The sequence below is a fragment of the Mustela nigripes genome, chromosome 5 (genome assembly GCF_022355385.1).
Source record: "Mustela nigripes isolate SB6536 chromosome 5, MUSNIG.SB6536, whole genome shotgun sequence".
Classification (NCBI taxonomy): domain Eukaryota; kingdom Metazoa; phylum Chordata; class Mammalia; order Carnivora; family Mustelidae; genus Mustela; species Mustela nigripes.
In genome coordinates, this window is record NC_081561.1 from 30,059,264 (window position 1) to 30,074,434 (window position 15,171).

The 15,171-nt window shown below is 37.8% G+C and overlaps 1 protein-coding gene across 1 annotated transcript; it reads right to left on the bottom strand.

Moving 5' to 3' along the window:
* Positions 1–210: 210 nt before the first annotated feature.
* Positions 211–14,718, bottom strand: BTNL2 (butyrophilin like 2). Its single transcript, XM_059399000.1, has 6 exons — positions 14,640–14,718; positions 12,608–12,955; positions 10,732–11,013; positions 9,324–9,344; positions 1,519–1,866; positions 211–500 (listed from the first exon to the last, which is right to left on the bottom strand). The coding sequence occupies exons 1-6, from the start codon at positions 14,716–14,718 to the stop codon at positions 211–213; spliced, it is 1,368 nt and encodes a 455-aa protein (XP_059254983.1).
* Positions 14,719–15,171: the final 453 nt, after the last annotated feature.

Here is a 15,171-nt window from a genome sequence, read left to right on the forward strand (position 1 = left end):
GTCAAGTCTTAGAAGTTAGTGTATATGTAACAATATAACCTTAGGGCTTTAGTCAAGGGATGTCAGTAGGATCTCCACATGTCCTGAAGTGATAGCAGGTGATTTTATAAGAAAGGAGAAATAAAAATTTAAAAATAATTGAGTGTTAAAATAAATAAGTCTTGTTTTACTTTCATATGTATTTCCCAAAGTTGAGAGGAACACATAGAGTCACCAACCTGAGAGAGAAAAAGTTGCCTTTTTCTCCTCGTCAAGAAGGGTGTTGCGAATGGAACAAGTTATGTTCACAATAGAGTTGTTCATGACCAGTAGAGATGTCTCCACATGGAACAGTCCATGGCTGCCTTTAGTCAGAACCTCTGAAAATGATGGTATTATTTTTCCTTCCATGTCCTTCCATTGCGCATGGGGCTCTGGGTACCACCCTTCTGAACTGCATGTCAGTTCTATTTCTCCATCCTTCTGTTCCTTTACAGTGATGAGTGGGGAAGACCCCAGACCTGGAGAATAGAAATCAAGGAACAAAACCTAGAGCATCTGCAAGTGGTTATATCATCAGTAACTTCACTGAGAGGAAAGATGGGAAAGCCCTGGCTGAAAGAACAATGTTTATAGTGGAATTATACTCCATCTAAGGATGAGAGAGACTAGCTGGCATGGCTTCTAGTTTTGTTATGTTAGGCTTATTTTTATTTTTTGTATTCCTAAAGTCATCCTCAATTAAAGTCACAGGAATGATAAATTTTAAATCCAATCTTTTCTCTTCTGTATCTGAAAACAAAATAGCTTTGACCAAGATATGAATCACATGGACAGGATTAAAGAAAGTGAGTAAAAGAATATCCTCAAATATCAGCATTATATAAACATGTTCATCCAGTGGCAGAAAATAAGAGTCCATTTAATTTCTCAATATGTACCCCTGTGGATATTTTATGATTATGTTTATGAATTAAGACCCAAAATCAATGGGACAAACAAACCAATTATCCAAGATGTTGGCCTGTGCCTTCAATGGCATTTGCTGATCTTGAAAAATCAATTCTTACTCACAAATATAAACAGTGGGAAATTATGATGCAAGGAATGATTTTGTCTTTCTTCTTCCATCCTGCCAGTTCTGTTGATGCTTTTACTTTTTCTTTTATATGGATATAGTTTAGTCTTCACATAACTATACTTCCCAGTAACTGTACATTGTTCAGAATTTTAAGAACACTCTATGAAACAATGAGCTTTGTGTATAGTTGTGGAATAAAATTCTCAAATTTTACTAAATGTGTGGTCATTTTACAGAGATCGTGGGAAGTACACAGTTTTTACACCCAGAGAATTATATCTGGTCCATTTGAGTTTGTGAACTTTAAGTATGTACTACAGTTCTTATCCATCAGAGGGTTGAGTATAAATTTGACAAGTGAAAATCCAAAAATTTCAGGTCCCTGGGAAAATTTCTAAAAACTAGAATGTTAAAGCAGTAGGAACAGAGGTTGAATCCAAAACATCTGGAATCCTTACCTACTATCTTCAGATCCAAACTGGCCTCCTGATACACACCGTCTTTTTCAAAAAGGCACCGGTACTGCCCATTATCTGATGTTGTAGCATTGTATATCTGCAGTGTCAGTCTCCCTTCATCAATGGCGTCACTCACCAACAATGTCCTCCCTCTATATTCTGCCATCTGCTCTTCAGTCACATGTTCCCCATCCACATATGTGTAAACAGCAGGATAACGGCGTGATTGGACCCATCTCACCTCCATGCTCTGTGCATTAGTCTTGGGGGACAGGTAACAAGTTAATTGTATGTCTTCTCCCACTCTGACAAGAATGGGCTGGGACGGTCCAATCACTTTTAAGGAAGCTGTGAAATACAATAGACAAAACACAATGAAAGACAAAAAATGGAGCAAATAGTGTCATCAGTAGGAACATCTCCAGTGGGTTTAGAACCCATAGGCATCTCAGTGGAGTTGTGAGGCACAAGGTCATCCTTCAGAGAGGGGGAGGTTTGGTGGAATCAGGATAGTGCTTGTCCCTGGAAAAAAAGAACGATTAACAGAACCCACACCCGTCTCAACCTATTTTATTCAGATTGTAACTCAAAAAATAATTTTGTAATAAATACTCCTGGAATAAAAATATTTTATCACTCCATATCTGTATGACCTCCTTTAACTACTTCTCAATACGTGTATGCCTCAGTTTCTTAAATTGTGAAATAAATAAATATATCACTATCAAAATCCTAAGATTGCTCTGACTGTGCACTGTGAGTGGAGGCATGCAGACTGTGAAACCTGAGGACACTGAAGCCAATCCCTTTGCCTTGATAATGATAAGGATAAAAATGAGTTTCAGGTGGATTTTTAGTAATTAAATGTGAAGAAAGCTTCCCCTGGTTTGATTTTTATAACACCTTATATGTCAGATCCAACCACCATATTTTAGTTCTGTGAGGTCCAACATATGTGGAGCTCTAAACACCCACCAGGTTCAATATCCTGATTATTTTAAGAAACATTATAAGACCAAGAATTGGGGAGGTTGGCAAAATGCAAAACACACAAAAAATGGATACACAAAAAGTCTAATTCTCCCATTGTGAAAAATTGGAGATTTTATCTGATGGCTTTCCTGGACCCAAGCTATGTTTCACAGCCAGTTCATCAGGCTCTAGCCATACCAGTTTTTCTCTGTTCTAAATTGAGAATCATCCTTTCCTATCGAATGGCAAAAATACTTTCACATAAGTTATGGTCATTTATAATAGAAATAAAGGCATAAATGTGTATATTGTTGGATGAGAGTCAATGATCAAAGGCAAAAATGTCCTCATTATGTAGTTAGCTACAATCTGCTAGGTATTTCTTTAGAAAGGAAACTTACCATCAATCAACATGATCCTAATTTTTAGATTAATATCTCCTATACTAGCTAAAATTTGACTCCCGATTACCTCTAGCATTTTGTTTGCTTTATCCTTCAATTTTACCTAAAATAATATATCTGTTAAAATACGAAGACAAAAGTAGGAGTCAGTGCAATTGCCCCTCAGAACAATGTATTACTTAAAATATGAACCCCAGGAAATTTTACTAGTTACCAAGCGCATTTAGATACAGCCTTAAAAAAAACAAATACTGCAACAGGCCTCTGGGGGAGAGGACGATATATGGCCTTGAAGCTGAGCAGCTGGGGATGCCTGGCTTGCTCAGGGCAGAACGTTGCCTGCTTCATGGAAGCCAAGAAGCTGGGAACGCCTGGCCCGCTCAGAGCAGAACGCCACCTGCTTCGTTTTTCCCTTATCTCCCTTTTCTCCCAGAGAGCACCTGTGGCTACTTAGATAAGTCCTTTGAATGAGCTTGTTCAACAATAAACTTTATATTGTACAGACATATTCTGCCCTCCTTCTTGTTTATCTACATGACATATTACTAACGTTTGACCTTCATCGACTCTACTGCTGGTTCCTGTTTCTATCTAATAAAAGCGAGACTGTGGAGTTGCTTGGTGCAGCAGTCTTTTCGACTGTTGTCCCCTGCTCCCAATCTCTTGCAGCTGACTTGTTTGTGCCTCATTCTTCTCCCGTTCGCCAACTGGAAGCGGCAAGTCAGAAAAAATAAACTAGGGATTTGTCTGCTGCTATTTCTTCTTCCATGTATTTTACAGTAAATTACTTAATAAAAAGACAATTTCCTTATCTCCATTACCCATATGAGTAGGTGCGTGATAGATATATGAAGCCCCTGTTATTCCAGAATCCAAGTAAAAAATAAAGTTGAAAGTACAGGGAAAAAATCATGCAGCCCAATCTGTTAATAAGTGATATTCTTCTAGAATACAAGCTCCTTGAGAGAAGCTCTGCATAATCCCCTTTCTTTATATACTTTTATATACACTGTGTGCCTTCTACACAATTTGTGCCCACATTTATTGTTTTGTTATATTTTTGGTGTATTATATGTATGTCGCTAAAATGGCTTCTGAATATTCACCAAAAATTAAATCTTCTCTGGAGTGTGCAGTTTACTGAATAATACACCAATTCCTTAAAACATAATAATCCCATCATCATGTCATATAATCCTTTTTCAATCAGCATATTCAATTTAGTGGACTATCTCATTTCCTCAATATCTTATATTTTTATATTTTTTAATATAATATTAATTATATCATATCATATTCTCACTCTTAAAGTTTGACACTAAATCAAAGATTTAGTCTTTCAAACATACTCATTTTGAAGATGAGAAAAATAGAGACAATGATTTACAATGATTTACAAAAATCTCACATAAGTAATTAAGAACTTGCACTCTTAAGTCAGATGAGATGACAAATAATCACAACTTCTCAGTGGTTTCCTACAAACCACAAATGTCTACAAAATTGTTGCCAGCTATAAAATGAGGGTAAATCTATTAACTTTTATACATATTTTCATCATGTTTTGCTGTGGGCCCAGAAGGTCAGCACAACTAGGAACAGCACAATCAGCACAATACAAGATTGTATTCTGTGCACTGGGTCTCCAATGGACATGTCAACATGGTTCGAATTACTCAGAGGAGTGTCTCATCACCTAAAGTCTTCCTGAAGATGATATTTGCTGTGGGTTTTTCATAGATGACTTCTATGCTATAATAAAAAGAAATAATCTCTGTAAAGCATTTAGCATCAGACTTGGCATATAATTAATATTTTTAAAAACTACTCATTCTTATTTTTTTTATTTTTCTGTTTATTTTTGCAACTTCAGAATGCTTTTTTAAATATAATTAACATATAATGTATTATTTGTGTGAATCATCAGTCTTACACAATTCACAGCACTCACCATAGCACATACCCTCTCCAGTGTCCATCACCCAGTCCTATATCTTCTCCCTCTCCCAGAAGCCCTTAGTTTGTTTCCTGAGATTGAAAGTCTCTTATAGTTTGTCTCCCTCCACAGTCACATCTTGTTTCATTTTTCCCTCCCTTCCCCCATGAACCCCTGCCCTGCCTCTCAAATTCCTCATATCAGACAATCATATGATAGTTGTCTTTCTCTGATTGACTTATTTCACTTAGCTTAATACTCTCTAGTTTCTCACTGCGAATGGCAAGATTTGGGGTTTTTTGATGCCTGCATAGTACTCCATTATATGTGGTATATATATTCCATTAGATGTGGTATACATACCACATCTTCTTTATCCATTCATCTGTTGATGAACATTTAGGTTCTTTCCATAGTCTGGCTATTGTGCATATTGCTGCTGTAAACATTCAGAAGCATGAAAACTAGTCGTTAATTTTATAAGATTATTTGATGAGTGGGCACTTAAAGAGGGCACTTGTTGTGATGAGCTCTGGGTGTTGTATGTAAGTGAATCACTGAATTCTACTCCAGAAATCAATATTGTACTGTATGTTAACTAACTAAAATTTAAATTATTTTTTTAAAAAAGATTATTTGCCAGAATGGGAACTGGAATTCCAGGCCTTGGACTTCTACAGCAAGCTCAGTTTGCCAGCAGCCAACTGCAGTGTGTCCTTGTCTCTGAGTTCTAATTAATGAGGAAAATATAGAGGTAGCTGTGAAACTTCTGGTATCTCAATCAACAGCCCTCAAAGCTCCTAAGGGTGCAGACCTCTAAACGCCACCTAAGAGGGAGCCAGGCAGAGCTCCATATTTTCATCATGTTTTACTGTGGGCCCAGAAGGTCAGCACAACTAGGAACAAAACAATCAGCACAATACAAGATTGTATTCTGTGCACTGGGTCTCCAATGGACATGTCAACATGGTTCGAATTACTCAGAGGAGTATCTCATCACCTAAAGTCTTCCTGAAGATGATATTTGCTGTGGGTTTTTCATAGATGACTTCTATGCTATTGAGGTATGTACTCTCTATCCCTACACTGTGACGAAGGTTTTTTGTTGTTGTTATTTTTAAAAGATTTTATTTGTTTGTTTGAGAGAGACACACACAATGAGAATTGGAACACAAGGAGGGAGAGTAGGAAATGGGGAAGTAGGCTTCCTGCTAAGCATGGAGCCCAATGTAGGCCTTGATCCAGGACTCTGGGATCATCACCTGAGCCAAAGGCAAATGCTTAACAACTGAGCCACCCAGATGCCCCTGTGAAGAGTTTTAATCAAGAAAGGATGCTATATTTTGTCAAATGCTTTTTCTGCACCTACTGAGAGGATCATATAGTTCTTGTCCTTTCTTTTATTATGTAATGTATCACATTGATTAATTTACGGATGTCAAACCAACCTTGTAGCCCAGGAATAAATCTCACTTAGTTGTGGTCAATAATCCTTTTAATGTACTGTTAGATCCTATTGGCTAGGATTTTGGTGAGAATTTTTGCATCCACATTTATCAGGGATATTGGTCTGTAATTCTCCTTTTTGTTGGAGAGCTTTTGTACAACAAAGGAAACAGTCAACAAAACCAAAAGACAGCCAACAAAATGAGAGAAGATATTTGCAAATGACATATCAGATAAAAGGCTGGTATCCAAAATCTACAAAGAACTTCTCAAACTCAACACCAAACGAACAAATAATCCAGTCAAGAAATGGGCAGGTGTGAACAGACATTTCTGCAAAGAAGATATCTAAATGGCCAACAGACCCATGAAAAAGTGTTCAACATCACTCAGTTTCAGGAAAATATAAATCAAAACCACAATGAGATAGCACTCACACCAGTCAGAATGGCTAAAATTAACAAGCCAGGAAATGACAAGATATTGGCCAGGATCCAGAGAAAGGGGAACCCTCCTACACTGTTGATGGGAATGCAAATGGGTACGGCCACTCTGGAAAACAGTATGGATGCTCCTCAAAGAGTTGAAAATAGAGCTACTTTATGACCCAGCAATTGCCCTGCTAGGTATTTACCCCAAAGATAGAAATGTAGTGATCTGAATGGCACCTGCTCCCCAATGTTTACAGCAGCAAAGTCTACAATAGCCAAACTATGGAAAGAGCCCAAATGTCCATCAACAGATGAATGGATAAAGAAGATGTTGTAATGTACATACAATGGAATGTTATGCAGCCATCAAAAAATTTGAAATCTTGCAATTTTTAACAATGTTGGTGTAACTAGAGGGTATTATGCTAAGTGAAATAAGTCAATCAGGGAAAGACAATTATATGATCTCACTGACATGTGGAATTTGAGAAACAAGGCAGAAGATCATAGGGGAAGAGAGGAAAAAAATGAAACAAGATGAAACCTGAAACGTAGACAAACCATAAGAGATCTTAATCTCAGGAAACAAAGTGAGGGTTGCTGAAATGGAGTGGGGTGAAAGATGGAGTGGCTGGGTGATGGACATTGAGGAGGGTATGTGTTGTGATGAGCACTGTGAATTGTGTAAGACTGATGAATCACAGACCTGTACCCTTGAAACAAATAATACATTGTATGTTAATAATTTTTAAAAGTAGGGGAAACATATTGCATGAAAAAACAAAACAAAAAATAAATGGATTTTAGAAGTAAAAAAATAATAATAAATAAATAAAAATTTAAAAATACAAAGTCTTCCCGAGGGACAGAGACATGTGTCAACCTGCCCAAAACACTGGCTTGACTTTCTGACATGTAACTAACAAGTTCTGCCAGTTAAGGTTGCAACTGCCCCTCAGAACAATGTATTACTTAAAATTAACCCCCAGGAAATTTTACTAGTTACCAAGCACATTTAGATACAGCCTTAAGAACAATAGATACTGCAACAGGCCTCTGGGGGAGAGGACAATATATGGCCTTGAAGCTGAGCAGCTGGCAACGCCCAGCCCACTCAGGGCTGAACACCACCTGCTTCGTTTTTCCCTTATCTCCTCTTTCTCCCCAGAGAGCACCTGTGGCTACTTAGATAAGTCCTTTGAATGTGCTTGTTCAACTATAAACTTTATACTACTTGACAGACATATTCTGCCCTCCTTCTTGTCTATCTACATGACATATGACTAACGTTTGACCTTCATCGACTCTTCTGTTGGTTACTGTTTCTATCTAATAAAAGCGAGACTGTAGAGTTGCTTGAGGCAACAGTCTTTTTGACTGTTGTCCTCTGCTCCCAATCTCTTGCAGCTGACTTTTTTGTGCCTCATTCTTCTCCCGTTTGCAGACTGGAAGCGTCAAAGGTTTCTGTCTGATCATAAGCAGATGCTGCGCAGGCAGAAGGGAATCTGACTTGAAAGGTATGGTTTACAGTGGTATAGGCCTCCTCAGTTTATGGATTTACCTTTGACCTTCCTGAGGCTGTTCCCTTTATCTTTATGGCCTGATGGGGTTGAAAGTATCACACTAGACCCTGCCTAGACTAGACTAGATTGGGGTGTGTTTTCCACCCTGATTTTCCTCACAAATTCCTACACAGGCTGAAAAGTATGCTCAGTTTCACCTAATCTGCAATAGGCAAGTGTACACACACATTCCTGTAACCAGTGTCTTGAGAGTGAGAAGGATATTGATGGAAAATGAATGATGCAAGGTCATATGCACGTGGGCAGGCAGCAAGCTGGTTATCATGGGCTGGGAGAAGAGGTCACAGAAAAGAGGAAGATGGTAAGGGAGTAAAGGAGAAACTCAAAGTGGCTCAAATATCAGTTGGTTACTTTTTAAACCATTTATCTATATCTTAGGTACAATAAAATAATACTACAGTTCAACCGTTAAGTTAAAAAAAAAAAAAAAGACCAAAGAAAGAAAGAAAGAAAGAAAAAGAGGAAAAACAGGAAAATGGCTGATCCACCCAGACAGTATCCCAGGCTACATCTGAGAAAAGTAATGGCTCCCGCCCAGTAGTGATGAGGTCAGGATCCACTGGCATGAGGAGAAAGTGCAGAAACCACAGCAAGGCCAGAGGGTTGAGATGGTGGGTGGTGACCTCCAGTTACCATGATACTGTCTTTATGCTGGAAAGATTTTAAAAGGGCCTCCAGAGACCCACCAGTTGTCCTATACCATCCCTTACACACAAAGGCAGCACTCTTTTTCTCCAGCCAGATAGAGCAGAGATTGTCTTCGCCCCTCACAGGCATCCATCTGAGGTTCAGTGGGATCCCTGTGAACACTTAAAGTCATAGGCTACACAGTGCAAATATGCCTGAAGGAAGCTGTGCTTTGCCAGTCCCCTCTAGTACTAAATGAACTTGAGACTTGGTAAGGTCATACCTCTGTTTCTCATCTGGATTACGAATTGTCATGTTAGCTCCCACTGGCTTTGTCCATAGATTACCAATTCCCTTTGGGGCAAGCAGTATCTCTTTTATACTAATGCATCCAATGTCTACTTACCTAGCTCACTCTGGAGTTTCTCTGGAAAAAGAAAAAGAAAAATATATTAAGGAATTTGACCTAAAGAAAATGAGAGAAAATATTTTAAAAGAAAAGAAAGCTCTATATGTTACTAAAAACTCAATTCATCACCAGGCTATGGGTACTAAGGAGGGCATGTATAGCATGAAGCACTGTGTGTTATACAGAAAAAATGAATCATGGAACACTATATCAAGAACTAATGATGTACTGTATGGTTACTGATATAATAAAATAAATAAACAAACAAACAAATAAATAAATCTCAACTCATAAAAAAGAAATTAAATACAGAAAAATATTCCTTCCTGTAGATCATCCAGTGATCCAACTGTTTTTCCTTTTGTTTGTACAACAGAAAGTCTCCCAGTTCTTTACCTCATGATAGCTTATTTATGCTGATATTTAACATACTGATATTTAACATCTTGTAAAAATTATATATATTCTTCCTATAAGTACATGGTAAGTATAAAAGTATATGGACATAGACAGTTATCCCCTATAATCCCAAACTGAGAGGTAAAACATATAAGCATTTATAATATGCATTCAGATATATATTACATAATATATATCCATATTATATAATATATACTCAGTTCCTTTTAACTTTCACATGTGACATTTACTTTAAATTCTTTCATATATCAATTTATATGAATAAGAATACCTATATTCTTATATCTAAATATAGAAGGTGTCCCAAAAATCTTAGTGCAATTTTAAGTTATTTAAAGTCATTATTCTTTCCATGACTGGAAATGTTTATAGATAGATAAGCACATAGGTAGGTGGGTAGATAGATGTAATCTTTATAAAATAGCCCTGATGGATTTTTTCAGCCATTAAAATAATTTAGAGATATCATTTTTCATCAATGCTATAATTTATAGTCACATTAGGTACTTAACACTCACTCCACTGTTGTATTGTGCCCTTTTTTATTATTGTTTTATTACTATTTATAAATGAGGCTATAGTTAAGATGCTACTATATAAATAGTTGTCTCCATCTCTGATTATCTTCACAATGCAGGTTGCTAGAAGCAACTGGCACAATGTGGTATAGGACAACATTTTAATTGAAAGACTATAGTTTTATTTTCTTTATCATGTGATGCATACTTGTGAGTAAAGAAAATTAGTACAGAAAGAATTGAAGGTGGAACTTGAAAATAACTGGAATACCATTAACAATAGCCATTTAATCAAAATATAGTATATATTTCCAGACATAAATAGTTTATATTTTTTAATACATAGGACTAAATTTTAGATATTTTCCTTAATAAAAAAATATTAGGTGCTATGGAACAGTCCTTTGAACCTTTCCTGTTAATCACATTGTGTATTAGCATATTGGTCCTAGAAGCAGAGCTCTGACCTGGAATGGAGATGACAGAGCTCTTCTCCTCATTGAGGATGGGATTGCGGATGAAGCAGGACACAGTTTGCACAGAATCGTTCCTAACCACAAGAGTCGTTTCCACATAGAACAGGCCATTGACATCTTGGATGAAATGCTCAGAGACAGCCAGGAACTTCTCTCCTGTGGTATCCGTCCAATAAACCTGGGGCTCTGGGAACCAGCCTTTTGCAGTGCACACAAGCTGGACTCCACTTTCCACAACTCCCCCAACGTGGATGTAAGGGACAGACCCCAGACCTGTGGAGGGAAGACACATCCCTAAGGCCTGGATCCCATGGAGGCACAAACCATAGACACCAAGATCCCAGTGACATTGCATGTAGGGAGAAAGCAGAAGTTTGTGGGTCCAAAGTCCTCTTCCCCTTCAAATTGGAGTTCATACACACTTTGCTTGTTCCTCATTCTGGATCTTTAAACTTTAGCATATGAGCAGTATTTTTCTTCAGATCCAGACAGGAGGAAACTAAGAGAAAGGGACATAGTGACATTTTGCTTATGTCACTAGTGCTGCCAACAAAGATGTGTTATAATTTATTCATTGAGCTTCCCCAGGCCACAAACTCTGTCTGACAATTTAGATGATATCTAGACTCTGATTAATTAAAAAGTTTAATATAAGCCAGAAATCATCTCCAGGAAATACTCTTCACATTTTTTCTGTTGGTGGTTATGACCTTGGGGGAGCAATTAGATAACCTGGGTATATAGAATGAAGAGCTCTGGTTTCTAAACATTCCCTACAGTCAATGGGAAAATGTTTTTGAGAAATCCTAGTTTTATGTAGTCATGAGATTCTTTCTTCAACCAACACTGCTCTCAAACCAAAACAAAGGGACTCTGTTTCCCATAGATGATAATTTTCTATCATTTGGTGGAGAAAGAGACTCACTCCCTTCACCTACAGCCTTAGAAAACGTGTGACTTATTTTCAAAGGTTCCTGATAATGAACAGCTGCCTTCCTCTCTCCATATCTCAGAAATACATAGGTTCTTTCATCCATCTTCGATTACCTATAACATAAAAATAATAATCATAGTCATGGGTGTTAAGAAAAAATGATGTTAGGAAACAGCCTTAGTGTGTGTCAGAGATGGTGACAACTCCAGAGAACTATGTCCCTGAGAAGGTAAGTGGATTTGCTTGATTTTGTCTTTGGCATATGGGGGGAGTTATTCTTGCCAGGGGAATAGATGATAATTTACTTTTCAGATACATGTTTTTTCCCTAGGACAGATCCCCTTTTCTCAACTGTTCCTCACTTTGTCACTACAAAAGCATCAGGCAAAACCCTGCCATTCACAAATGCATCTGGAGTCCCCAAATCATTGAACACTAATATTTAATAATCTCCATAAAAGCACAGTTCTTATCCTCTTTCTTCCTAGCACTAGATTTCAAACTGGAGGCACTCCACAAAGAAACAAAATTTTCATATTTACTTATTGCATGTTGGAGGTTGGGTAGAGGACAATGCGTTCCACTGAGATATGGCTGCTGGGCAGTCTGCTAGATACAGCGATTGGCTTGTTGTATCACACCAGCCTGATACACCAGCCTCATTTGTGCCTCAGTGAAATTGCTAATGACCAGATGTCATGGATTGCAATTAGTGGTCACAAATAGTCAAAACTGGTTAAGTTAAATTTGAGAAGATTTTTTAAGTGAGCTTGCTTTGAAGACTTCAGGTTTACTTGCCTTCGGATGAGTCAGGACAGAGGACTGGCATTTAGGAACTGCCTTGAGGATTAGAAAGGAATTTTTCAACTGGCAATAGGCTTACCATGAATTAATATATTCTCCCTCCAAGACTGTCTATTCCAAAATATTCACCTGCTACTTGAAGCAGCAAGCTTGTTTCTCCACAGTAGTTATTCTCTTGGAAATGGCACCAGTATTGCCCATTATCAGATGGTTGGATGTTGTTTATCTTCAGAGTCACATTTCCCTCATGATTGCCATCCTTTATCCACTCTACCCGGCCTCTGTATTCCTCCATCTGCTTCTCGGTCATATCGGCTCCATCCCAGTGTGCAAACACAGGTGTGCTGGGCTCTGAGGAGTACCATATCACCTTCATGTGCATTGTGGTCCTCTTTGGGAGGAGCTGACAGGTTAGTAGGACATCTTCCCCAATCCTGGCTAGGATAGGGTATGCAGGACCAATCACTCTCCAAGTATCTACAAAACAGAGTGAAAAAGAAGAACCAGGAAATGCCAATTAGAAGACTAATATACTTGTTTTGGGATGTCCAGCCTATCAAAATAGACGCACCTGGAGGAGGGAAAGCTTTATTTTCAATAATTTAGAGAAATCTGACATGATGGTTTGCACATTTGGTTGTTCAAAAAAGAATTCTGCGTACTGAAAATAAGATGCAGTTCAAAAATTTGAGGGTTAGTGCTAAATCTATCACCACTGTGCGATTTGTGGGGGGCAAACTCATTATTTTCAATGAGATTTGAGATTTGGAATCTCAAGTTCTTCATCTTTAAGATACTAAAGCCACCATCTGTGGGTTGTTTTTATTCTCAAATAAGTTAATGTGTAAGTTGATTTTTTACACTGGGAACTTTGTTAGCGATTTGTTTTGTATTTTATAATAATTCATTTTATAGTTAGTGATCCCATTTTAAATTGTTAGTGACTGATTTCATAATCATTTTTCCTAAAATTTAGGTAATAAATTAATTCATTAGATTTTTCAGCTTTTCGGGATTTCTCTGGTTCGAGGGAAGGAACGGGGATTATTTTTTAACTTTAAAATATTTTTGGTTTGGAGTACCCTCAATAACTGGAGCTTTGTATGCACAATGCACTTCTGTACAAGGACATTTTGTGGTAGATTAAGGGCAGTGGTGTGTCTAAAGAGTTTGAGACTTTTAATCAAATTTTGAATCACATCTGACCTCTTGTCATTATCTGCAGATCGAAGGGATATTTAATAATTCCACATGTTATTATGTTTAATAATCTCATAAGTCATATATATCACATTCTTCCTTATCCTAAAATGCTCTAGGGCCATTTGTATTTTCTCTGCCACATCCAATCATCCCAAGAAGGAAGGAACCTCAACTTGCTCACTTGCTGATGAATATCAAATAGACGCTAGTCAAAAGCTCACTGCAGAGCTTAAGTGGAGATCTGCTTGCATTCTTCATTTATGGAATCCAAATATAAAGTCATTCCATCTGGCTAACTTCTTTTACAGGTTAGGAAATTGCATTATACAGAGGTCAGGACAGCTGCACATCACATCACATAGTTTCTACAGCCCTTGGTTTGGAGCCTGAGCCTTCTGGCACCCTGTCTAATGTTTTTTGTTTTGTTTTGTTTTCTACTTTTGCATGCTGAATTCTCCTCGGGACTCTGGAATTTCCCCCAACACTGAATTTTCATAATCCCTTTTAAAGGTACAATTCAGCCACTGAGATTCCCAAATCCATTTATTGGAAATCTTCTAATTTCTTAATTTCCAAATATTTTTATGATGTTTAATTTGTGGTAAGAAGCAGCCATTTTTCTTGCACCCAAAGTGCTGTCCTGTGTGGAAGCAGGAAAATGGATAAATAACTTAATGTGTTCCAGGTACTTCTTCCTGGGCAGCCTCATTTAATCTTAAAGCCTGTCCTAGACTTTAAGACATAGGTATGTTGTTATTATCATAAAGATGAGAAAACTATAAGGCAGAAGGCACTCAAGTAGCTTTTCAAAGGTAAGCCAGCTGGAAGTGGAGGACCCTTTCCAGAACACAGATGCATTGGTTCCTGGTCCCTCAGTCCTACTATTGTCCTAGTGCTGTTGATTTAGAATTCTGCTGGGACATTTAGGTGTACAGTAAAGGGAAGCAGGGCACCCTACCTGGCTCCCTTAGGGTGAGCAGTACAAAGAAGAAAGAGGCAACTGCACCAAACACACTATATCCTGGTAAATCCACCATTCTCCCTGCAGGCAATACAAAAGAAAAATATGAGTACACCCAACCGTACTGCAATGGAGCAAGTCGCTCTGTGGTTTCCAGCAGGTACATAGTTACAACAAGGAATCAACATCAACCCCTCCACAATCAAACAAGGAAATGGCCTTGGCTCAATTTCTCCACAGTTTCTCTGATCATTTCTGACCCCTCACCTCATGTGTTGTACTTCAAGCTATTTTTTTTTAGGCCTAAGGGAAGATTTCTAAATGAAATGAAAAGTCCTCTTGAGTTAAAGGAATAATATTCTTTTATTCTGAAAAATCTCTTAAGGTCCATTTATTCGGAGCCTGCAGAAATTTTATAGTAGGATTCAAATATTTTTTCTTGCCCGCCTCCCAGCCCCTCCTGCAAATTTCTTCATCACTACCTTCTCCTAAGTGTACAGGAAAGAGCAGGAAGTTTCTGCATCCTCAC